The following is a 26,722-nucleotide window of genomic DNA, read 5'->3' as shown; positions in this document are numbered from 1 at the left end:
AGGACCCAGGAGTCCGGGAGCGGAAGTCCTTTTCCCGGCTGGGCTCCGAACCCCACGGCGAGCTCCCGGCGCCGGGCACCGGGCCACGCCCCCGGCCACGCCCCCTGGCCACGTGCTCGGGCAAACTCGCCGCGGGTCAGCGTGCGAGGCCAGGCCGAGGTGACCCGAAGGTGATCCCGAGGTGGGCGGGCCGCCGGAGCTCGCTCTCGCGAGACTTCGCTGCGGGGGCGCGGGCCTGCGAGGAGGACGCGGCGGGCGGCGCTTCCTCGGCCGCTCGGCTTCCACTCCGCGGAGCCCGTCGAGTCCTGGTCTAGCCACTTCCGCCCCTCCGCCGGCCGCTGGAAGGAGCGAAGCCAAAGAAGTCGCGGCCGCCCCGCCGCCGGCGCGCGTCCTCCGCCCTCCCCCTCGCCTTTTCTCTGATCCAAGTCCGCCGTCCCTTCGCTCTGCCGAGCCCGCAGCCCACGCCGCGGCCGACATGAGCTTCTTGTTGTAAGTAGCCCGGTAGCGCCGGCTTTGTTCCCTAGCCCCTGGGCCCCGGGCTCCCGAGGCCCCGACCTCCGTGTGCTGCCCGGGCCCTGCTTCCCTGTCCTCCTGGAGCTGCCCTTCCCCACCTCCCCGTCCTTCTGGTGCTCTCAGGGCTCTGCCTCCCCGTCCTGGTGCTCCCGGGCCCTGCCTCTCCGCGTCCTCCTGGTGTTCCCGGGCCTTACCTCTCCATCCTCCTGGTGTTCCCGGGCCTTGCCTCCCCGTCCTCCTGGTGTTCCCGGGCCCTGCCTCACCGTCCTCCTGGTGTTCCCGGGCCCTGCCTCACCGTCCTCCTGGAGCTGCTTTTCCCTGCCTGTCCGTCCTCCTGGTGCACTCAGGGCTCTGCCTCTCCGTCCTCCTGGTGTTCCCGGGCCTTGCCTCCCCGTCCTCCTGGTGTTCCCGGGCCCTGCCTCCCCGTCCTGGTGTTCGCGGGTCCTGCCTCTCCGTCCTCCTGGAGCTGCTTTTCCCTGCCTCTCCGTCCTCCTGGAGCTGCTTTTCCCTGCCTCTCCATCCTCCTGGTGCTCTCAGGGCTCTGCTTCTCCGTCCTCCTGGTGTTCCCGGGCCCTGCCTCTCCGTCCTCCTGGTGTTCCCGGGTCCTGCCTCCCCGTCCTGGTGTTCGCGGGTCCTGCCTTTCCGTCCTCCTGGAGCTGCTTTTCCCTGCCTCTCCATCCTCCTGGTGCTCTCAGGGCTCTGCCTCTCCGTCCTCCTGGTGTTCCCCGGCCCTGCCTCCCTGTCCTCCTGGAGCTGCTTTTCCCCGCCTCCCCGTCCTCCTAGTGCTCTCAGGGCTCTGCCTCTCCGTCCTCCTGGTGTTCCCCGGCCCTGCCTCCCTGTCCTCCTGGAGCTGCTTTTCCCTGCCTCCCCGTCCTCCTGGTGTTCTCAGGGCCCAGCCTCCCCGTCCTCCTGGTGCTACATGGACCCCAGTGTCGATGTCTGCATTTCTCTATCAGCTCAGTCTCAGCTCTTTGCCTGTTGTCTCTGTCTCCGTCTGTCTTTTTGTGTCTCTCTTTCGATATAGATACGTGTGTTTGCAAGCTCACCTCCCACTCGTGTGTGCATGTGTGGTTCCACGCTTACCTCCCACTCTTTCTGACGTCTCCCAACACTTGACAGTTCTCCCAGCTCAGAGCCAGCTGCCCAGTCCTGTTTTCTGAGTCCCAAGCCTGGAAGCGGGATTGTTCTTATCTGGCTACCTCGGACCCCTTTTACATCTCTGTTAGGTCTTAGGGTTGAGAAACTGAGAGCCAAGTTCCATAGAGATGATTTCAAAACAGGGTTGCTTGAGGGCTTGGGGATCTGGCAGTGCTTTCTTGGTTTGTAGAGGTTCTGTCTTTTCATTCACCTTCCAGATAGGATGTGGGTAATGTGCTCATGGTGAATTTAGGTCCACTGGGCTGTAGTTCTCCAGTCGTCTGCTAACCAACTTCAGTGTTACATTTAGTGCTGGGCATTATCTTATTCACCATGTATTTCAGACCAGTTTGAGGTGAAGGTGGGGATCGGGGCACAAAAATAAGACAGGAGGGGGTTGGAACTTCCACATCCTTGAGATGATACGGAAGAGTAGAACTCCTTTGAAGGCTTTCTCAGAATTACCCTGGTGCTTAGAAAGCTAATTTAAAACCAAAATAAAAACACACACACTTCAGGGTTGTAGTCCACCTCATAAATGCGCCTTTATTGTTGTGGAGCAAACAGAATGTAGCCATTGGTTTCTGTTCAGATTGTCTTTCCCAACCCCCATAGTTTCAGTCGTTAAATTGGTAGCACTATTCCCTCATGCTCATATCTAGGGTACCATTTCTTTATAGGGTGTTGGACATGATGAAAGGCTCACCCTGAACCCATTTTCTCCTAGGCACAGGGTCTGCCTGACACATTTTGAACTCAGTAGTAAATTTATTTTAGGGCTGATCCTGAGTTTGTCAGTGGAAGAGGAGAGAAACCCAGTGACTTCCTTTTTTTTTCTGGATTTTTTGGACTTGTTTTTTTTCGAGACAGGTTTTCTTTGTATAGCCCTGGCTGTCCTGGAACTCACTCTGTAGACCAGGCTGGCCTAGAACTCAGTAATCTGCCTGCCTCTACCTCCCAGAGTGCTGGGATTACAGGCGTGCTCCACCACTGCCTGGCTCAACCCGGTGGCTTGTGCAGTAAGTTGTCTGTCTCATAGTTTACCTTTAATCAACATACCCAAGCAACTCCCATGCTCGGTGTAATTTGACATCACTTATATTCTGTTCTCAAGAATGTAAAAGGAGTAAACAGCAGTGTGGATGGTTGCTTCTGACAGGCTTGTGTTTTTTGGAACTCATAAACTAACATGGTTGAAGTGTAGGAGGGTCATATTTGCTTGAAACTTGTGATTGGAAAGGGGCTAGTGTTGCTTCCTTAATACAGATGTAATTGAGTTCTGTTTTTATGTAGCTCAGTATTAGGTGAGGCATGTGGTAGGTCATTTTTAACTAATGAATATTAGTTATATAAGACAATATTGCTATAACTAATGTGATCATCAAGAGAGTTTGTACTATTTTGGGAACAATTTTTCTAGCAAGGTCACAAATAGCTTTCTCAGGTAGGGATTGCCCTTAACATACCTTCAACAGGTTTTGCCTATCAGTTTAACAACACAAAAATGTTAATCTGGAGGGAGCCAGGCCTGGTGGCACACAACTTTAATCCCAGCATTTAAGAAGCAGAATCAGGTGAATCTCTGAGTTCAAGGTCAGCCTAGTCTACCCAGAGATTTCCAGGTCAGCCACAGAGTCTGTCTAAAAAAGAAACAAAAATTTAATCTGGCAAGTTTTATTTGATAGTTTATTATTCAGGGGAAGCAGAGAAAGAGAAAAATTTAAAGAGTTAAGTACAGATATCCTCTGGTTCTTGGAACCTTTTTGGGAAGGTTACTGTAAGTAGATAAAGCAGAGGAAATAGGCTAGTGAGAGATAGGGTTAGAACACCATGAGTCATGTCTGAGAAGGAGAACTCTAGTGATTACAGACCCACAGCCTTAACTGTGCTCCTGCACTAGTGTAGACACGAGTATCATTTATGATAAGGTAGACAAGCTTCTTGCCTAGTGGAGTTTATGCTCACTCAGTGACCACATAGGATAATGTCAGGATAATGTCAAGTCAGTGAGTGTGGAAGAACATGGGCTGTGGAACAAAGTAAGGTGGGGAAAGGACTGTGCCTAGGGCCTGGAGGCAGGGAAGGGCAGTCCTGGTAGGCACTCAGACAGCCCTCCAGAGTGACATTTCTCTGTAATTCTTGTACAGATGCTTATGGTAAAATTTCTTGCATTATGTGAAAGGCTGGGGTAAACTGTGCTTGTGTTATAACATTGGCCTCTGTGTGTCTGCAGATTAAATTGAACTCCCAGATGCTGAATATAGAAACTGGAGAGTTTGAAGAGTGGAGAGTATGGGTAGACTGTATCAGTCAGTCAGTCAGTCAGACAGACAGTCAGTCAGTCAGTCAGTCATCCAGTCATCTCCCACGGCCATACTGCACTCAGGAGGTCCTGAAACCTAGGAAGCAGTTGTCCTGGGCAGGCTTCAAGGAGGTTTATGAAAAAAAGGGTACTATTTAGTGAAAGGTAAGAGTTCTCTAAGGAAGAAAGGGGGAAATAGTACATTTTACTTCTTAGCAAATGGGCTCTTCAAAATTCACTATTCTACTGGAGGGACAAAATCATAATTATCAGCTGAGAATTGCTGGTCCAGTCTTTGGAAAACAGTTCTCTCTTAGGTTTTTGTTGTTGGTGTTGGTGCTGGTGGTAGGTTTTGTTTTTTATTTTTATAATTTATGTCTGTAAAGTGCAGAGAAATTAGAATAAAAATGATTCCTGGTAATTAGTCATCAAAAAGTATGTTGTGTTCTTTTTGTTTCTAGCATTTTAAAATTCTTTCGAGAAATAATGAAAAAAATGGAAGTATTCTTTCCTAATATAAGGCTTTTTGATAGAGTTAAAACAATATAATTAACTGTATCAAAAGATGGTTTAGGGATATGAAATAATATCAGTCATTTATTTCTATACAGGAGAAACAAAAGTGGTTTGGGAAGGGAAGGGAGAAAGGAAGGAACTATGTATTAGTTACTTTGCTGGATACCTTCCATCTTTCTATTGTAACAATAATAATGTAAGAAGAGAGAGACCGACACCCCTACCCCATCAGTGGTGGTGCATACCTTTAATCCCAGCACTTGGGAGGCAAAGGCAGGTGGATTTCTGAGTTCTAGGCCAGCCTAGTCTACAGACTGAGTTTCAGGACAGCCAAGGCCACACAGGAAAAACCTGTTCGGAAAAACTGAAAAAAAAAAGAAAGAAAAGAAAAGAGACCCAGCCATTTGTTTTTTTGTTTGTTTGTTTGTTTTTTGTTTTTTTCTAGACAGTTTTTCTACGTACCCCTGGCTCCCTCTGTATGCACTCCCTCTGTAGACCAGGCTGCCTTGGACCTGAGAGATCCACCTGGGATTAAAGGTGTGTGCCACCTTTACCCAGCTGAGACCCAGCATTTTGTCTGAGTTCATATTTATGTGCTTTTTCCCTCCTGTCCTCTTTTCTGTGTCTAACTCACCATCCCTAGTTTTCATTTTTAAACAAATGAGTTAGCTGATTTTAGGGCATTACTGTTGTACTCTACAATATGTTAATTAATAGCAAGGTAGTAATTTTGTGAATGTTTAAAGTGAGCCAGAAACTAGGTCCTTTAAATGTTTCCTTAGTTTTAATTTATGTATGTGAATGTTTTGCTTGACTTTTTGTGAAGCATGCACATGAGTGCCTGTGGAGGTCACAAGAGGGCATTGGGTCCCCTGAGACTGGAGCTGCAGATGGGTAGGTACTATGAACTGAACCTGGGTTCTCTGGGAGATCTGTAAGTGCATGTAGCTGCTCAGCCGCCTCTCCAGCCTGGGCACTCAGTACTTTAAAGACCTTAAATGACCAGCAGGAATCCAACTTTTTAGATAGGGAAATTGGCACAAAAATGTCACGTAGTCAATAAATGGCATAGCTAATTTAAGCCCTGGAAGTCTGGATCTAGGGATATGATCTATACTGTCTTGTCTGTGGATTCAACATCGTGTTTATGTTTTATATCTACCCTCCCTACCCCTTGTGCTGGCTAGGGTTCCTTCTTCCCAGGAAGGTGGTCTATCAGTGACCTAAATCCTTAGTTTACATAACAATGTATTTTTAAAAGGTGGTTTTCAAGTCAGAGATGTTTCCAGATATAGTCTATGTTAGCAGGTACTGTGTTTGTATTGGTAGAGTCCTTTTCTAAGGCTTTGACACTAACAGGAAGACAAAGGAGAAACTTTAAACTTGATATAACTCATTCTTACATTAATATTAAATTAGTTTACTGGAGATATTACAAAACAAGAAAAGAAAGAAAATAAATCTTGGTGGTCATGCTGGTACATGTCTGTAATCTCCAGGAAGCAGGAAGACTGCCAGTTTGAGCCTGTGACACATCCGAGATAATTGCTTCAAACATTCAGAGAATATAATTTACAACTAGAACTTCACAGATAACTATAGTATGCATTTTTGGATATAACTTTGCAAGTATTTTCTGTCACATTATACAAATTGATAATTTATCACCAATTAAAAAATGGATCCTTTCCATACATAAACGTGTCAGTTTCCTTGTGATGGTGCATATAGACTTTTGAGCAGTGAAATGACTGAACTGGTCAATGGGTGTGCATGCAAGCTTGATGAGCAGAGTATGACAGGGACCCATTATAAGGCTGTGTCTGCTAAGGGTTCCACCACCATGCAAGAACATCATCCCCAAAACAGCCCCTTTAGCAAATTAACCTTTCAGGAAAATACTGCCCATGTTCAAACTATAGCACTAATGAATGTAAGACTTTATAATATCTCCAATTTGACAGTAAGCTATAAAATAATCATAGAAAAATTAATTAGAACTCTAGTATTAAAGTATTATAATAATAATTAAACTTTATAACTATAATTACAAATTGCAGCTATAAAATCTTTTCTTTTGCTGAATTGCTTAACATTTTATTTTAGCCAGGCATGGTGGTACAAACCTTTAATCTCAGCACTGGGGAGGCAGAGGCAGGTGAATCACTGAGTTTGAGGCTAGCCTGGTTTGCAGAGTGAGTTCTAGGACAGTCAGGGCTACACAGAGAAACCTTGTCTTAAAAACCAAAAACATTTTTTTTTAATTTTAAAAGTTATCTTTAAAAAGACTTCAAAGATTTTACAGATCTTACCTAGAGATCCTATCATTAACTTTAACATTTCAGAGTAACACACACACACACACACAGATCCATACACACAGACACAGTCAGACACACAGACACACATACACACACACATACATCATAGACACACACACACATACGTAGATGTGCAGATAAGACACACACAGATAAGACAGAGTTTTTTCAGTCCCCTATAGTATTGGAGATGAAACCCAGTACTTGATAAGAAGCTCAGTTGCCAGACCCACAGATTTTTAACTAAAATATTTCTTCTGTCTTCTTTTGTGACCTTTATCCTTGAGTACTGAGGCAATTTTTGTAGGGTGTCCCTCACTTTCAGTTTCTCTGATATTTTCTTGTGCACATAGGTTATGTGTATGGGGCAGAAGTGCACTGAAGTGGTGCTCCATTTTTTATGGTATCTGATCACATTTGTTGAAATCTGTATTGGTCTGTTACTGGTGTGTAGTGTCTCCCCACACCACCCCCAACCCCAACCCCAGGGTTACTCTGTGCAGCCCTTGGTGTCCTGGAACTCACCCTGTAGACCAGGCTGGCCTCGAACTCAAGAAATCCGCCTGCCTCTGCCTCCCAAATGCTGGAATTAAAGGCGTGCGCCACCTCTTCCAGACTTAAATCATTTTCTATCAAAACTTGTAATACACATTTCTGTATTGACTTATGTAAAGAATGTGTAATGTACACAATTTAGCTAAAGATTTTCAGTGCTTATTTGAGAAAGTAAGGCATCTATCTTTCTTATATGTTAGTTTGGATTACGTAACCAAATTGTAGTAAATTTCTGTCTTTGCCATTTGAAAGGATGGCATGGTAAGTCTTGAGGATTCTGTAACCAACAAGATTTATGGCCATGCATAGCTGAAGTTCTGGCTGCAGACATTTTAATGTCTCAGCCAGGCTCAGAGCTGTTCCCATGGAGAGGGACCAGCAAATCATGTTTGTGTGTGTTTATATACACTCATTCATTCATTCATACATGCATACATGCATACATGCTTAGACCATCAGCTTTGGCTTGTTCCTCAACTAGCTCATAACTTATATAGAACCCGTTTAAACTATTTTATGTTTTCTACATGGTTAGTACCTCTCTTCAGGTTTATGTGACTGTCTCCTCCAGAGTTCAGGGGGAATCGCCCTCTTGCCTGACTCTTTCTTAGAATCCTCCCCTCCCCTTTCCCTCTTGGATTGCCCACTTCCGATTTCTTGCCTCAGCTCATTGGACATAGGCTTTTTTAATTGGCACGTGATGCTTCTGTACAGTTCATAAGAGACCCTCTTTGCACTGGGGAGGTGTTCACTTGCGCACAAGCATGCATGCAACCTGCATACCCAAACACAACAATCTAGGGAAATGGATTTTTTTAAAAGATTTATTTATTTATTTATACATTTATTTATTATGTGTAAGTACACTGTAGCTGTTTTCAGACACTCCAGAAGAGGGCATTATGGATGGTTGTGAGCTGCCATGTAGTTGCTGGGATTTGAACTCAGGACCTTTGGAAGAGCAGTCAGTGCTCTTAACTGCTGAGCTACCTCTCCAGCCCCTGGAAATGGATTCTTAATGTTCTTCAGTTACTTAGGATCTGAAACTACTAACTCACGTTGGTGCTCAGATTGTCTCAGTTTTGGTCGGTGTCAGCTCTGATACTGCTTTCTGTGTCCCTTCACTTATGCTCACCTGTTGTGACGTACATCCAGCTTGTGACACAGGGCATTCCAGGGTTACCGTACACTTGCTGTGCCTCTCAGCCTTGGATCTGGCCAGTTCGCTTGAGGGCTTTGATTGCATTCAGTGGAGAATAGTATTTAGAAAACAAAATATAGATGCCTTATATACCTGCTACAGCTGTCTTGCTGTTCCTGAGTCATCTCCCTGGACACTGCTACAACATGATACCCATACAAATGTATGTCCATTAAAAACATCTGTAGGTATTATGTGAGGTTGCAGCACTCAGGCCTGTAACACAGGCTTCATTCTAGCCTCCCCTGGGGGTCGGTCCTTCCTTCCTTCCTTCCTTCCTTCCTTCCTTCCTTCCTTCCTTCCTTCCTTCCTTCCTTCCTTCCTTCCTTCCTTCCTTCCTTCCTTCCTTCCTTCCTTCCTTCCTTCCGATTTTAGTTTTTTCGAGACAGGGTTTCTCTGTGTAGCCCTGGCTGTCCTGGAACTCACTCTGTAGACCAGGCTGGCCTCGAACGCCTGCCTCTGCCTCCCAAGTGCTGGGATTACAGGTATGCGCCACCACCACCCGGCTCGTTCTTCACTCTCTTAAAGCCTGTCTTGGAGTTGTCCTCATGTACTTCTTTGCTACCTAGTGGGTTTTTTGGTTTGTTTGTTTATTTGTTTTGACTGGTCTTGGTTACTTTCCTTGTGGCCTGGGCACTAGCTGTTCTGCAGCTGCCCCAGGTTATTGCCTCCGACTCCTGAGTGGGTGCCTATGGTAGATATCTTAAGAATGAAAGCAGTGTGAGACTCCACATGTATGGTATTTGTGCATCTAGGCAATCTTCTTCTTTCCTTTGAAGTTTGTGTTTAGTAACAATTCTTAGGAAATATTGGGGGAACTACTACACATTTTTGTTTATAAAAAGTTTTACTCCATAAATTATAGTTGTGTGCAACAATGATATGAATATTACAGCATTTTGATGACTGTTAGAGGCTGTTATTTTATAACAATTTCCAATAAATAATAGTTTCTGTACTTTCATTATACTAGTTATTAGTGGTACTTAAAGGAAACTAAGAATTTGAAGGAAAGCAAGTATCTGGCATTATTTGAATAATCTAATAGGTAGCCTTATTGCTAGCTTTTGTAATTGATTATTTTTATTTATTATTATTACTATTACTACTACTACTACTACTATTATTATTATTATTATTATACAGTGTTTTGCTTTGTAATTCAGAGGTCCTGGAGCTTACTATGAAACCCAGGCTAGCTTCAAACATGTAATGATTCTGCCTTAGCCTCCAGAGGGCTGGGCTCACAGATGTATGCCACCTCACCCAGCTGCTTTACTGTACTTTAAGTTTTATGTATTTGTGGGTCAGTGTTTTGGTTAGTGCACCTTGTATAAGGCAGTGCTCATACACATCAGAAAAGGACATCGATCCCCTGGCACTGGAGTTACTGATGGTTGTGAGTGCCATCGGCCGTGAGCTTCTTGGATATAAGCATTGACTTTTAGTGCTGCTTGGATTTGGAGAGATTTTTTTTCCCTTCTGTCTTTCAAGACAGGGTTTCCCTGTTTGTAGCCCTGGCTGTCCTAGAACTCACTCTGTAGACCAGCTTGACCTTGAACTCACAAGAGATCCACCTGCCTCTGCCTCTCAAGTGCTAGGATAAAGGTGTGTGCCAACATTGTCCAGTTAGAGAACTTGGTGTTTAATACATTCAACTGAAGAAACGTGTGAACGCTTCAGTGTTCTACCTCTTGACCTTATCCAGCATTTTACGTTTGGAGTTATTCTGAGAGTATAAAGATTTACATGGAAAATATTTCAGATAAACACATTAAAATTGACAATTTTCATGGAAAATTTAAGAGTAAAGTGGTAGACAGTAAACCTTGCTAAATTAATTGAAATATGGGATAGAAACATTTTATGATAGAATTGAAGATTTACGTGAAAAATATTTCTGATAAAATTGTAAAAAATGTAGAAAAACATGTTAGAATTGAAGATTATCTTGGAAAATATTATATAGATATAATAATGGTAGGTATAAATTATTCCTAAGTTAATTGAAAGTTATAAACATTTTCTGATAAACGTGAAGATTTACATGGAAACTTTCTGATAAAATTGAAGAAATATATAGAAAAACATGTTAAAATTAAAGATTATCATGGAAATTATATAGATAAAATAGTAGGCATAAAGATAATTCTTGATTGAAGGTGGAGTTATAAACATTTTCAGATAACATTGAAGATTTACATGGAAAATATTTCTGGTAAAATTCAAGAAATAAATAGACAAACACATTAAAATTGACTATTTCATGGAAAATTTTACATATAAAATGGTAGATACAAAACTTTCTAAATTAATTGAAGGTGGAATTAGAAACATTTGTGATAAAATCAAAGATTTACATTGTAAACATTTCTGGTAAATAGAGGAAATATATAGAAAGACATTAAATTGAAGATTATCATGAAAAATATGCAGATAAAATGGTAGACATAAAACATTACTAAATTAAAAGGGGAATTACAAACATTTTCTGATAAGATTGAAGATTTATATGAGAAATATTTCGTTAGTCTTTTTATTGGGGAGTTGAGTCCATTGTTGTTAAGAGATATTAAGGAATAGTGATTGTTGCTTCCTGTTATTTTTATGTTTGTGTGGTGATCTTTTTTTAGGTTTGTTGGAAGATTACTTTCTTGCTTTTTTTAGGGTGTAGTTTCCCTCATTGTGTTGGCATTTTCCATCAATTATCCTTTGTAGGGCTGGATTTTTGGACAGATATTATGTAAATTTGGTTTTATCATGAAATATCATGGTTTCTCCATCTATGATGATTGAGAGTTTTGCTGGGTATGGTAGCCTGGGCATTTGTGTTCTCTTAGAGTCTGTATGAGGTCTGCCCAGGAGATAGTATGTATTTAAATAATCAAATATTTCCTTCCCTTCTCTTTTTATTCACAGTGGTAGTCGCTCTTCTAAAACTTTTAAACCAAAGAAGAACATCCCAGAGGGGTCTCACCAGTATGAACTCTTAAAACACGCAGAAGCCACACTGGGCAGTGGCAACCTGCGGATGGCTGTCATGCTTCCTGAGGGAGAGGACCTGAATGAGTGGGTTGCAGTTAACAGTGAGTTGCCCTGTTGTTTCTCAGCAGACTATGGGTGGGGGTCAGTGACCTTCCTAGGTGAATGTAGAGGTGCTGTCTAGTCTAGGATCTATTTAGCTTGATATCAAAATATAGTGATGTCAAAATAGTCTGATCTCACAATATAGTGATGATGAAAAGCCTGATCTCACAATATAATGATGACACAATCCAGCTTTAGTTTTTATGACTAAATTTCTGAATATGAAATTTTATGAAGTCAATAGAACTGTACTGTCACTTTTTGAATTATGTGATTAATATAGTGTGAATTATAGTTTTAGACTAAGACACTTTTGTTGTTAGAAATAAAATGTTTTGTTTCTTCATTTTATTGGTGAGAGCCATCTTAACTATAAGGTGATTTTTGTGACATCTCAAAGATAATGGGAATAAATTTCTAGTGTATATGTACATTATTACAGGGTCTCATTGTGTAGTCTTGGCTGGTTTAGAATCACTATGTTGGCCGGGTGGTGGTGGCGGCGCATGCCTTTAATCCCAGCACTTGGGAGGCAGAGGCAGGCGGATTTCTGAGTTCGAGGCCAGCCTGGTCTACAGAGTGAGTTCCAGGGAGAAACCCTGTCTCGAAAAACCAAAAAAAAAAAAAAGAGTCACTATGTTGATTATGATGGTCTTCAATTTGGAGAGATTCATCTGCCTTGCCCTTGCTGTCCCCTGCTGTCCCCTCCTGTCTGCTGACCCCTCTTCCTTTTGGCACTTGTTTGTGCTTTTGTACCTTTGAGAGCTCATTTATTAATTTATTTAGTTATTTAAATTTTTATACTTATTTGTGTGTATGTGCGCATACATACATGTTAATGTGCATGGGTATACATGCCACAGCAAATATGTGGAGGTCAGAGGACAGTTTTCTCCCTCTTCCATGTGGGTCCTAGAGATCAAATTCAGGTTGTCAGGCTTGGTGGAAAGCACTCTTGTCCATTGAGTTTTTGCATGCATATACTGTCATATTTGGCCAGCATGCATATACTGATTAAGAAATATTAAGAATGACTGTGTAGAACTCTATTGTAGAACACAAGACAGTGTCAGAAGTATAGAAGCAGATAATTACTTTCAGGCTCAGTTGCTGGCCTTGATTGTCTGTTGTCTAGAATAACACTATTCTCTTCTGGCCTCCATATTGCACACACAGGCATTTACAATATGTTGGCAGTTCTTGAGTTTTTGTATTTTGAAGTAAGTTTTTAGCTAGGGGGTGGGGTGGCTTTGGAATGGCAATCCATTATCATTTAAATTTGTGGTTTTATTATTACCAATTTTTCCATAGAATTTTATGATTATCTTGAAACATTTTAAATTGTTATATTTCCTGTGTGTGTGTTGTTTTTTTCTATATATTTCTTTGTATAATACATATATATATAATTTTTTTGTGGGTGTGAGTTGCCAATACTTTTTGCCTTCTTGCTCTCTAATACAAGCACCTAATCAGTTGAGACTTTAGTGTGAACTTTCCTGATCACCCCTGATTTTGTAGGAAAAATACCTGGGATTCTGCTTAAATAGACTCAAAATTACTTTTTTACTATTTACATTTACTTATGGTGGACATTTGCTTTTCAGCTGTGGATTTTTTCAATCAAATCAATATGCTTTATGGAACCATCACAGACTTCTGTACAGAGGAGAGCTGTCCGGTGATGTCAGCTGGACCAAAGTAAGACACGGCTAATGGCCCGTTTCCTTATCGCTGTTATTGTGCTCTTAGCTGAGAAGGCAGTGTCTAGCCATGCACTTTCTAGGTTCTGACAGTGCCTTAGGGACGTCCCTGTCACTGATGAGCTTGGTGCCACCGCCTGCCTTCTGGCTGCTTCTGCCTTTGCTCTCCATCCACCTGAACCAGCTTTCTGGAAACTCCTTGCCAGACACTCTGTTTCTCCTGCGTCATTTATCCTTCTTGGACGTTTTCCTTCTCTTTTGTTTCTTCTTTTTTATCTTATGTTAATATTTTAAAATGTTTCACCTTTGTTACAAGCCCTTGCTAAACATTAAATATTTCTTTTTCTTTGGAGCTGCTTAGGATTCTTCAGTATGGATGTGTTCTTTAAAAGGACTGTTGTCAATTTGTGTGTGTGGGTGTGTGTAGGTGTGTGCATATTGAGTCAGGTGCCCAGTGGCCAGAGACAGCTGATCTCCTGGAGCTGCTTGAAGGTGGAGCTTCTCTCAGGGCCTCTGAAAGAGCCTGGGACGCTCCAACAGCTGAGGTGTCTCTCCAGACCTAGTGCTTTTGCTTTTTATGATGATCACAGTTTTTCATTGTGTTGTGTTTATGCTGTGTGTACATGTGTATGCAGGATCAAATCTGGGACTTCAGGTGTGCCACTCAATTCTTTATTCTTTTAAATATGTCTTGGTGCAAAGATACCACTTATCACCTCCACAGCAATCAATAAATATTGGTTGGGCCAATGCCCTTTTGAAGTTGGCCTTTTACTATTGCTATTAATAAAGGCTGCTGCTATTTATTTAGTGATATGTATATACATATTTTACTTCATATTATAACATTCACTGGAAAAAATTGACCCGTCTATTTTTTGTGAGCATAAGGAATTTAGTTAGCTAATCAAAGAACTATCGGAGATGTGGGTGCTCAGGAAAGGCGTGTTACTCTCTTAGAAGGAGGGTAAACCACACACTGGCCATTCTCACTAGAAGAGCTGAGTGCTGGGTTTGGTGTACACTGCTTTCTTGCCCACAGAGAGGAGTTTTCCCACATCCGTTTCCCTGATTCCTTTAGAGCTCTTCTGTTAGAATTGTATCTGGTGAGTTTCTCCTCTCAAAAGAACTCTTTATTTTGGAGAACTGTCCTTTATGGAACTTGTGTTGTTGCTTTTTGAGACAGTGTTTATGTAGTCTGGTCAATCCTGAACTCCCTGTATAGACCAGGTCCGCCTGGGACTCAACAGAGATTTGCCTGGATTAAAGATGTCTACCACCATTCCTGACCCTCTATAGATCTTTAATTGAATTGCCTTTCTTTATCAAATTCGATTTTAAATTAATTAGATATCCCTTCGGCTAAATAATGTGTTTCAGACACGTAATAATGTCTTAGTTTTATCAAATTTCTGTTACTTGTTATTTTAAAATTTCTTAGTGTAAAAGGGCATTGGAGAAATGAAATTCCCTTTTAGAACTTAATTCCTGTTGGTATTATTGGTGTTCATATGTTTTAAGTTTCATGTGAAAATGGATAGTTTTAATTTTACAATTACATGGTTAATTTGCATGGAGGAACAGATTCCTCTGCAGCATATTGCCTGCCTACTTGCTCCCCTCTTGTCTTTTTCCTTAAAAAAAATTAAAACAATTGTTCAAAGACTGCTTCTTCTCTGTGTGGCCCAGGTAGGCATTAGACCAGAACTCTCCTGAGTGAGTGTGCCTCCTGTGTTAGGAGTAGAGCCCTCCTGAGTGAGTGTGCCTCCTGTGTTAGGAGTAGAGCCCTCCTGAGGGAGTGTGCCTCCTGTGTTAGGAGTAGAGCCCTCCTGAGGGAGTGTGCCTCCTGTGTTAGGAGTAGAGCCCTCCTGAGGGAGTGTGCCTCCTGTGTTAGGAGTAGAGCCCTCCTGAGGGAGTGTGCCTCCTGTGTTAGGAGTAGAGCCCTCCTGAGGGAGCATACCTCCTGTGTTAGGTTACGCTGTACCCACCATGCTCAGCTCTTTGTTCAGGGCATTGCAGTTTGTCATGGTGGGGACAAAGCCCCCAAATAAAAAGAATTGTGCTGCATTTTATGTAAGGAAGAAAAGCTTAAAGTTCAAAGATAGGACATAATAGGGCAGAAGTTGGTTCTCCTACTTCAGTAGTATTTTCTTCTGTCCTGTATTAGAGAAAGCTCTTTAAGAAAAGTCAAAGGCTGCTCATGGAGGCCTGTGCTTTAAGCCTAGCGTTTGGGACACAGAGTCAGGTGAAACTCAGAGTTTCAAGCTAACATGGTCTACATAGTGAGATAGGGAAAGAAAAGAGAAAGAAAGGAAAAGATAGAAAACCAGACAGGTGAGGAAAACATCTAAGTAGAAGATAAATTTGATATGATCTTGTTAGGTTGGATTGTGGTAAATGTAAAACAGGCTGCTGTTAATTGGAAATTTGAACCTAGCTGGAAGTATAGATTGTTTAAAACATGTTAGTGTATACATTCAGAATACAAATATACATACATTTATACCTCTCATCTGATGTAATTTTTTCTATTGCAGATATGAATATCACTGGGCAGACGGAACAAACATAAAAAAGCCCATTAAGTGTTCTGCACCAAAGTATATTGATTACCTGATGACGTGGGTTCAGGACCAGCTGGATGATGAGACATTATTTCCATCAAAAATTGGTAAAAATATTTTATGTAATTGAGATAAATCATAGTGTATTTAATTTATGTTTCTACAGTTGTTCTCTCCCTTCCTGCCCTGCTCATTTGAGTGGTTTCTTGGGACTTCATTGATGAGGCAGTTTCTGAGACACATAGGAGCTTGCTAGCCCAGTTATGACGGAAGCAAGCTGTCTCGTGTTGTTAATTGATTTTTTTTTTCACTCTTGCACCTAGAGTTGTAACTGAAAGGGTAGACAATACAGTGTCTCCTTCTTGACTTAATTTATCATTTGCTAAAATTTCTGTGCTATTTCAGATTAAAATATTATTGACATTGATTCTAATAAAAGACTGTCTTTTGAGTGTGTGATTGGGTGTGTTTGAGTTCTTGCCCCCATCTCCCTGAAAATGTTTTTCTTTGCAGCCCTGGTTGTCCTGGAAACCGTTCTGTAGACCAGGTTGACAGACTAAGAGATTCGACTGCCTCTACCTTCTGAGTGCTGAGATTAAAGGCATGCACCACCATTACCAGTTCCTTTCTTTCTTAAAAAAAGAAAAAGAAAGAAATTATAAACATCTAGTAGTTTTCCTTCTTAGTAGAAAGTTCCAGATGGAAACTTACTACTGTTCTGGGAGCCATAGCAGGTTACCACATCAATAAAAATATTTCTAACTTTATACATTTCAGGAGTATTCTTGGAACCTGTTTTACACTAAATATTAAGGATACCTCTTTATAATTTTAAGTGATGAACCTGGTGAATTTATGATACAGCAGGGTGAAAAATATCCGGCCTATCTTATAGATAGTGGATAATAAAACCTGTCCTATTCATGTTTTTTTTTTTTTTAAAGATTTATTTATTATATGGAAGCACACTGTAGCTGTCTTCAGACACTCCAGAAGAGGGCATCAGATCTCATTACAGATGGTTGTGAGCCACTATGTGGTTGCTGGGATTTGAACTCAGGACCTTCGGAAGAGCAATCAGTGCTCTTATCTGCTGAGCCAACTCTTCAGCCCCCCCATTCATGTTTATTTACTTTTTCCCCAAACTTTATGGCTTATATCTATTTTTATACTTATAATAAAGAAATGACTTTTATAGCTTTTAAAATTGTTCTTAATGATTTTGTGTTCATCTGTTTTGAGATAGGGTCTTCCTCTGTAGCTCAGGCTGGCATGAAGCCAGTGGCAATGCTGGCTGAGCCTCCTGAGTGTGAATGCAGGAATGAGCCATCGTGTGTCACAGAGATTCTGAAATCAGGATCTGTGAGGAAAGACACAGACCCGAGGGCTTGGCCTGATACAGAGAAGGGTGGCATGATTGGTGGATTTGCTTTTAAAGGCAATTAAGTCTGAATTGCCACTACTAGACAGTTGATACGTTTTTTACCTTTTAAAACTACTCACAAGTATGTTTTCTGAAAAAAAAAAATACCTGTAGAATATTGTTATACAACGTTTGACTAACATTGTATGAATTCCATAGAGCACTTACCTCTGAAATCTTAGGTCGTATTTGTGGTTTTCAGCTTTTCCTAGTAATGTCCTTTATAGCTAAAGAGAAGATCACTGCAAATGGTTTCCATGGAGTGCTCTGTCTTGTTAATCTCTGTAGTTTAGAATACGTGGACTTTAGTCCTTTTTTGTTTTATCATGACTTGAATATTGTAGAATGTGCTTTGGTTGTGGTGTGTTTATTTCTTGTGATTTTTAGTTGTGTTAGATGGACAATAGTATTATGATACTAGTAATACCAGTGTTTGGTTGTCTTGCCAAGTTCAACATTTAGAATACATGATTTTGTATTTCTTTCTTTGTGTGTACACTATTGTGTGTACATGTGTGTGCATGTGGGGGTCAGTTCAACCTTGTGGAACCTGTTCTTTTCTTCACCTTTATATGCTTTCTGGGGATTAAACACAGTTTAGAGGGCTCAAAGAACAGGTGCTTTTACTTCTTAAACCATCGAATGGGCTCAGATTTTTATTAAAATTTAAAAAATTGTATATATCTGTTATAAATCATGATAATAAACAAATTAATATGCATTCTGTTATAAATCATGATAATAAACAAATTAATGTGCATCCTGTTATAGTCTGGTATACACTTAGGACAATATCCTCCCAAGAGCAAATTTTATCTTTTTTTGTTCTTTTGAGGCAGAGTTTTGCTATGTATCCCATGCTGGCCTCGAATTCACTATCAACCTGCCTTAGTGTCCCTGGTGCTGAGATTACAGACATAAGTCACCATGTCTGAGTCAGAATCTCCTTAAGGCTAAGTGTGTGTGTTTGTATGTCTGATATATGAAAAATAGTTTAAATATAACTGAAATGTTATGTACATTAACATTAGTTATGTTAGCACACATTTGTGTAGCACTTAATATTAACACATCTAGCAACCTGGGTGTGAGTTTTAGCTTATTTGTAAAGTGACTTCTATGTTAGAAGTACAGTATACCCTAAAGAAGAGTCATTCATGTTTAAGAGGCTCTCTGGAGTCCCTTTATTCATCATGTGCTAAGACCTTCGCAGAGGTTTTATGGGCATGTAGAGTAGGGATGGTGCGCAGCCCGTCTTCCAGCCCTGTCGCTGCTCAGTGACAATCACACTGCTTTGTCTCTTCCCTTACTAATAGAGGGTGCTTATCTCTTTTCTAGGTGTTCCATTCCCGAAGAATTTCATGTCAGTGGCAAAAACAATACTCAAACGACTCTTCAGAGTTTATGCTCATATTTATCACCAACATTTTGACCCCGTGATCCAGCTTCAGGAGGAAGCACATCTCAATACATCTTTCAAGCACTTTATTTTTTTCGTTCAGGTAGGGTGACTCATGAAGCTTCTGTTGCTTCCTGTTTATCTTTAGAATTCTGTGATGAATAAATGAATATATACTGTCAGGACAGATTTTGCTATCTCTAATCTGCATTCTGTTTTGTTTTACACTTTCCATGATGATAATGACAGGCCTTTTGCTCTCTTTAACTTAAGTCTAAAATGGCTCTAAGATGCCTTGTGTTGCTTGGGCTGCTTCAATTTCCAGGCCATACAAGTTACTAAGTTTTAGGCTATACTGGGCCAGAAGATCTTGTCTTAACAAACACAAAATGGATAGACAACAACAAAAAACAACAGAAGCAAGTAACAAACAAAAACCAATCAGAGTAGAAGAAAAAAAAAAGAATTCAAATCTGAATCTGAACTGGACTAGTTGGGCAGACACTCTGTGGGCTTGGTGGCAAGCGAGCGAGCATTTTAGTATCCTTCCACAGTCTCTGTTTACAAGACAACATCCTGGGTTGTTTATTACGGGACGCTTTTCTAGATGAATGTTTTGAATATTACATTCTTCCCCTCCCTCCCTCCCTCCCTCCCTTCCTCCCTTCCTCCCTCCCTCCCTCCCCAAGATTTATTATTATATGTAAGTATGCTGTAGCTTTCAGACACACCAGAAGAGGCATCAGCCCATTACGGATGGTGACCCATTACGGTGAGCCACCATGTGCTTGCTGGGATTTGAACTCGGGACCTTCAGAAGAGCAGTCATTACTTTTAACTGCTGAGGCATCTCTCCAGCCCCCCCCCCCATTTCTTTTGAAAACCATATTCTAAGTGATTTTGACGCTAATAGCTATTTGTCATGGGTAAGAAAAGAAAGGTCACAGTGTGTTCTAGTGGTCCCTTAGAGTTTGAACTGTCTTGCTGGTTGATTTTCTCTTTATTTAATCCTCAGAGAGCTAGCCTTAGAAATGTAGAATAATAATTAAAAAAAAAAAAAAAAAAAGAAATGTAGAATAAGAAGCCAGGCATAGTGGCCGGTACACACAATCTCAGAACTCCGGAGGCTGAGCAGGAGAATCAGGAGTTGAAGGTCAGCCTAGGTTACTCTTCTGTACCTTGTCTCAAACAAGGAAAGAAAGAACTATATATTAATACATTTTTATTTAATTCTCTATTTAGAGAAATAATAAGGAAAGGTGAAAGAGTTGGAAATAGATGAGCCAACTAGATTTTTTTTTTTTTCTGAGTCAAGCCAACTAGGTTTTGCTGGCTGTTTCTGTAGAGATTAAAGCAAGTTTTACTTTGTATTTTTGTATGTAAACACAAGTCTATTAATGTCTTTACTTTCCACTGAGGAAACATGTCCACTTTGACATGTTTCCTTACACTAAAGGCACACTTCTTTTAAGTTATCCATGAAAACACATTTTGAGAGGTTGTAGCTTCCTAAAACTTCTTAAGGGGGGTTATGTGATAGTCCCCTCTGGACACACATAGCAACAGAACCCACTTCATTCTAAGAGTTGCATTAATATATGGTTAGCAGAAAATGATTGCCAAAGTTTAGGTTTTGTTGGGTCAGGAGTAAATATTCTTCCTTTAAACATGTTTTACTTTACTCTTTAGTTGTAAAGTATACTTTTTGCTACAGTGGGCATCAGTCTAGAGAACTGTGCTGATCATAGTGTACTAACTAGCAGCACCCTCTGACGAAGAAGGCCATTGTTTGGACCTTCAGATTTAGAGAATCCTGCTCTGGCTGCATACAGTCTTGCTCGGCAGGGCCAAAAACATATGTGCCAGATTCCTTTTTGTAGCTTATGCACTTAGAATATATGTGATCCTAGAATTCCTTACCCACATGATCTCAGATAAACATGGTGGATGTTTTCTTTGGACACTAGGTCACACCTCTGCTAGGTATAACTTCAGACATAAGTCCTACCCAGATGATACCTGCTTGTTATACGAATGTGCACATCTCTCATACATGCCAGTCAACTTATTTTTACCTTTTTTGCATGAGGCTCCTTTGTCCGTAGATGGAGCTTGAGGTTGGAAAAGCCAAAGGTTGACTGAGGGCCAGGAACTCAGAGTTGGCTCTCCTCATGTGATCTGCTTTCTAGTGTAGAATCCTGAGGAGGTTTTGGAATTCTAAATTTGAATCTGTCTTTCTTCTTACTCTGGACATTTGTCAAGACAGGAAGACATGCTTTATTTAACAGTGTTACTTTAATGTGCAATACAAAAATGTAGTCATGTGGTATATATTCCCATATTCTTGGCCTAATTCCGTGGATCTGAGGGATAGGCTTGTAGTGTTAAGGCTAGTGCTTCTCTACAGTTGATTGTGGTGCTTGGCCTATACTGGGGGGTTGAATAAGGTCCAACTTGCAGAAGATTGGAAGTGTATGTGACCTTTAATCATTGTTTAAAATTGTAGTTCAGGAGAACTTTAAAAAGTCGTTTTAAAAGATATAGTACCTTGGTTATTGGCAGTTTGAAGCATTCTGACTTCCGTAAGTTTTCCATGGTAAAATCTTTTTCTTTGCAGTGATATCAGATCCCTATTTGATTGACACATTTCAATGCCACCAGTGTACTCTTTTCAGCGGGAAGCCACAGCTCCCACTTACTGATTGGAAGTTATACAGTGTTCCAGGTATTACATGACGTGGTTAACAGCATTTACCACATGTAGTATCCACAATAGTTTCATGAGGTAGGGGGCGTTTATGTTTAATATTATAGATACTTAATGTAATAGCTATGTAAAAACAGAGCATCAAGGGACTTAAGTGATTTTTCTTAAGACAATGAATGATTTTTAAAAAGTGATTATTTACTTCAGAAGCTAATCCCAGTCCTGTTCATGGTAATTTGCTTTGGAATTAGATGCAAATAATGTTTTGCTGTTTTTAGGAGTTCAACCTTATTGACAGACGAGAGTTGGCACCACTGCAAGAGCTGATTGAAAAACTCACCTCAAAGGACAGATAAAAGGATACAAAGCTCTTCGTCAGATGGAGCTGTGTACAGTATAGTTGGCTTTGTTATATTTCATTTTTATCTAGATTGTTTCTGTTTTAGGTTTTGGGGCTTGCTTGGGTTCCCTTTCTCTTCTGAATATATAAAATCATAGCCTGTTGCTAGAGGAAGCCGAGACCCATTCTCTACATTAGAAAAGGGCAAATTTTGTCATAGTGGTATACAGTATTTTTTCTTTTCTATTTCATTTTTATTAACCTGGTTTTGGTTACTTGAGGAATTTATATGATAATTGTATGCTGGAAACATGCAAACTGACTGAAGTGCTGATGGACTGGGTACTTTGTCGTCGTAAACTGTGGCCCACTTTGGAGTCCCTAAAAAAGACTTACGTGTTTTTAAGTGCCTTGATAGGCTCGCTTCTGAGGTGCAAAGCACAGAAATAGGACTGAACAGAGCTTGAGACAATATTAGAGTTTCTATTTAAGGCACTTAGTGTGCATGTTATAAAGTAATCTGTTATAAAAGCCATAGTTTACTCAAAGTGATGAGCTCCAGCTTTTACTATGTTGAAAAACACATAATTTGTAAAGTTGTGCATGTAGAACATAAATATAAAACAACAAATTATTTCTTAATTATTTTTGACACAATTTGTAAAGGTGTGCATGTAGAACATAAATGTAAAACAACAAAATTCTTAATTATTTTTGATATTGACTAATATATTCTGCTCAACAGCTGTTTAAAGTTCTACAAGCAGGTCTTTTCCATCTCTTAATATCTGTGATATTGAAATTTGAGGATGTTGAAATGTAATAGATACTGCATTTCAGCTTCTTTCTACATGTAAGTGCACTGTAAGTGTAAAACTTCAGGTTATATATAGAATTGCCATCTTCAGAAAGGATGTTGAACTGTGAGGTTTCCTAGCAATTGCCAAACGAGCCGTAAGTGCAGAATCCCTTTGTACTTCAAAGAGGAAAGGAAAAGTGAGACCTGCCACGGCAGGCTTTAGTTTGGGAAATTATAGAGAGGATTAGTGTGGAGTCAGATTCTAGAAAGTCCTGTTTTAAAACCCTGGGATAGAATGGTGTCTATTACTTAAAGTCTGGGAGGCTTCCTTTTAGAGATCAGCTTCCGTGAGAAGTTAAACATAAGTAATTAGTTTTAGGTACAGACATTAAACATGGAATTAACAATTATTGGGGGAAATTAATCACCTTAGCATTTCCATTCAGTGAATGGAGCTGGTATTTGCCTGTCATTTTAAATGATACACTACCTTGATTATTGGTGCAGTTTGAAGCATCCTGACTCCTTATTTTTCCACTGTGAGAAATCATTTTTTCTTTGTAGTGATATCAAGTAATGAAAATGTTAGCTCAGTAGTTAATAACTTTGAAATATTAGTTGAGATGACATTCTGTTAAATTATCTTCATGAATTACAGGTTCAGGAATTTGGTTTTTGAATAAATACTGAGGTTCTCTCCCTTTCAGTTTTGTTCTTGAGAAATACTCTTTTCAGACTCTGAAAATTAATTTTTTAATTAATTTTGTCAGTTTGGATAAATCCACTCCCCTCAATTTTCTCTTTCTAGTTAGAGACACTTACAAACACTTAGTGGAAAAGAGTCTAAAATGAAATGAGCAAGTGGACAATGATACAGTTGGATGCCCTTACAATCATGATCACTAGGAACTGCCTTTTTCTCCATTTGATTTCTATAATGGCAATTACTTACCAAGTAACAATAATAAAAGGAACAAAAGAGCTTGGAAAAGGTAGATAATACTGGGCATTTATTAGTAATGCTTATTTATCAACTGACAGCTAGCTGATTTCTTTAAAATACTTTTTCTTAGTATCTAAATAGGTAATATCAACCAATATGGGTTGGTTCAGAATTCCGATGTTTGATTCCTCTCTATACAGGAAACGAAGCACATAACTACTAACTAGTCTTCCGTAGTATAGGACTTTATATCACTCCTGCAACAGGGGTCTTTTATAGCAGCAGCATGTAGGGAGAGGAATAAGAGGTTGCTTCGGGTCCTTTAAGCCTTACATATATTACACTGTCAGAATGAAAACCAGTCCTAGAAACTAGTGCTTGACAATAGGACTTACCACTCTGCATGGATAGCAGTTTATGTTCACTTTGCCAGAATCTCAGGTGCTATATTTTCAAGTCAGCACTCAAGCTTTGGGAAATAAGGAAAGGTGGTGTGTGTGTGTGTGTGTGTCTATATTGGTGAGAAAGAGTAGACATTCTTCTGGGACAAGGCCTGGCAATTGTACACGGAATTGGGTGGCTATAATAACTAAAGAAACACCAGGATACAAGAGAAGGTCAGTTTAATAAAAATTTGGTTAGAGAGTAAAATGCACCCCCCCCCCCTTTTTTCTCTGTGTAGCTCTGGCTGTTCTGGAACGAAACTGGCCTTGAACTCATAGGGATCTGCTTGCTTCTGCCTCCGAGTGTTGGGATTACAGGCATGCTCCACTACTTTGCTGCAAAATGCTGTTTTATAAAGTAAGGATCAAAGCTTGATTTTGCAGGACAGCTTGCTTATAAATGTGTCTTAGTTTCTTTTCAGAACTGTTAATTTATAAATAAATAATTATCCCCTTTTAATTCTTTCCTTATTTTTTGAGACTGGGTTTTTTTATTTTTATAGCTCTGGCTTATAGATCAGATCTCAAACTGTAAGAGATCTGCTTGCCTTTGTACCCCAAATGCTGGCATAAAAGGTAAGCACTACCATAACTGGCTGCAATTGTAAAAGTGCAAGCTGGTTTTCCTTATTCTTTCTTAAGCTCATCCCATACAATTGAATGTAGTAAATTATCATTACAGTTGTTATTCACATTACTTTGGTTAAATGTAGACACGATGAAGCAAGGTTTAGGAATTACTTAGTTGTCAGAGTGGTGGTGGTGAAGAGAAACTGATCAAGTGAATTGTTTGTCATTAGCAGTAGTTAGTGCACCTGGCCTTGTTCGTTTGCTGGCCTGGTTCTTCCACGGCCCATAGAAGCCATGCTATTAGACTGCCCCCGACAGAAAGCACGTGTGCTGTGACTGCTGTGGAGCTCTGTCTACCTTAAAATGAAAGAATTCTAGATCGTTGCCTCTTCTTAACTCTGTTTTGCTCATCCCTGTAAACTCTAAATGGTCAACATAAAGTTAGCGGAGTATTTTTTAATATGTATTTCAGTTACTACTACCTGGAATATCAGGCTAGATGAAGCACTACAATCTCTTGTCAGAAAATGGGAATATGGATAGTTATATTTTACATATTTCGTCACTAGATTCCACTTTATGTAATGAACAATTTCCATGCTTATGGGGAAAGAAGCAAAACAACATATTTCTTTTATAGCTTTGCCTACATCCTCTCTGAGAGAGATTGTGATAACCACTGAAATGGTAGATTATGTAAGATGTAAATACTAAGTTATCACACTGCCTTTTAAGATGAGCATGATGTACCACACACCCAAAGGAGAGTTGACCTTCAAAGCAGCTCTCTTTGGAACATAGTTTATTTCGGCTCTGTTACAAAGTATATTTCTGGACCTTTGTCCTAGGTCATAGGTGCTTTGAGAATTGACTTAAGACTATGTAAGAAAAGTCAGTTTCATCTTTTTAGTAGTACAAAAACAATTTTTGAAGCTTTGTAGAACCTACATTAACTACCAAACCATGCCCACTAACTTGGCTATTTCCCGAGAACCAAGCCAGTATGGAAAACAAGGGTATATTTTAGGCTCTAAATCTGCTGAGACGAGGGCTACGGATACTGACTGCATCACAGGAATATATGTTCTGGATGTTACTATTGGAAGCCAGAACCATTATTTACATATGAAAGCTTTTTTTATTTCTCTGTATTTGTATAGAATTTTAAAACCAAGGTCTTTCTCTAGAACTTGCTTTCTATTTTTTCTCTTCCCCCTTTGCCCCCTAAAACTTTTGAATTGTGCTTGGATAGTTTTGATTGAGAGGATAGTATGGAAAATGGATCCAGTACTTAGAACAGCAGTTTAAAGAAACAAAACCTTTATTTACCTCCATTGTTTTTTTTATTTTGTTTTGAACAGGTTTTTCTTTCAATTTGTCTTTAATGAAAGACTGGAGATTGATGTACAGGAAAATTGGAAACAATTTTATTATTATGCCAAATTTTAGCCTACTTATCATTAATACTATTAAAAATTATGTAAGTATTCAGCATATGTCATTAAAAACTGATTGTCTTTTGAAAATACACTGGATCAAAAGTTCATTTGTAATTTGGAATGTGATTGCATCCTAGGAAAGCATCTAACTTTGGAGCTTACTTGATACATTAAAGGACTTAGCAGTTACAAATTCAGCTCAGTCTTTAAGCATCAACCCTAATGTACCTTACACATTATTATTTTGTGGTACTGTAGAGATAGATGTCCATAGGAGCTGCTGTTACCAGTGCAATTGTATGTGAGGTGATAAATGATTAAAGGTCTGTTTCAAGATTTACTAGGAAAGTTCAGTGCTAACAAATATGCAAAGAATTCTGAATGCAAATGGTTTGACTTTTTAAGGCTTCCCTAAGTAGTTATTCTATGAGAATTCATTTCTATCACTAATAGTTGGATTTATTTGTATTCTGACAAAAGAGAAAAAAGTACAAAATAAAATATCAGGCCACCTTCTATGTGTGGTACAAGCTGCTGCTCCTTCCCCCTTCCCTCCCTCCTTCCCTTCCTCCCTCCCCCCCTCTCTCTCTCTCCCTTCTCTTTTGTATATTTGCTACACAGGAGAAAGCTTGGGAATCTCAGACACGCAGGAAGTGAAATCACTGGCCTTTAAGATTTGTGTTTTCCTACTCAGTCTGCGTTGTGTGTACACACATACCTGCTCACACGAACTCAAGGCTGAATTTACAGTTCACCATTG

At 40.1% G+C, this 26,722-nt stretch overlaps 1 protein-coding gene across 2 annotated transcripts; it reads left to right on the top strand.

Moving 5' to 3' along the window:
• Nucleotides 1–168: 168 nt before the first annotated feature.
• Mob1b (MOB kinase activator 1B) lies at nucleotides 169–26,510 on the top strand. 2 transcript variants are annotated; one of them, XR_007980148.1, is made up of 7 exons: nucleotides 217–489; nucleotides 11,465–11,631; nucleotides 13,240–13,333; nucleotides 15,873–16,006; nucleotides 18,661–18,824; nucleotides 21,707–24,529; nucleotides 25,885–26,510. XR_007980148.1 is itself a non-coding variant. In XM_052198302.1 (6 exons), the coding sequence occupies exons 1-6, from the start codon at nucleotides 476–478 to the stop codon at nucleotides 21,782–21,784; spliced, it is 651 nt and encodes a 216-aa protein (XP_052054262.1). In that variant the 5' UTR covers nucleotides 169–475; the 3' UTR covers nucleotides 21,785–26,510. The 2 variants fall into 2 exon arrangements, 1 of the variants encoding a protein (XP_052054262.1); XM_052198302.1 differs by having other exon boundaries at nucleotides 169–489; nucleotides 21,707–26,510.
• Nucleotides 26,511–26,722: the final 212 nt, after the last annotated feature.

This window comes from Apodemus sylvaticus, chromosome 11 (genome assembly GCF_947179515.1).
Source record: "Apodemus sylvaticus chromosome 11, mApoSyl1.1, whole genome shotgun sequence".
Lineage (NCBI taxonomy): Eukaryota > Metazoa > Chordata > Mammalia > Rodentia > Muridae > Apodemus > Apodemus sylvaticus.
Note: the sequence above shows the minus strand (reverse complement) of the source record. Positions and strands in the feature narration are given on the sequence as shown.

Coding starts and splice junctions, on each gene's coding strand:
- Mob1b (XM_052198302.1), top strand. Junction 16,007..18,660: donor ATTATTTCCATCAAAAATTG/GTAAAAATATTT, acceptor TCTCTTTTCTAG/GTGTTCCATTCCCGAAGAAT. Junction 18,825..21,706: donor ACTTTATTTTTTTCGTTCAG/GTAGGGTGACTC, acceptor TGCTGTTTTTAG/GAGTTCAACCTTATTGACAG.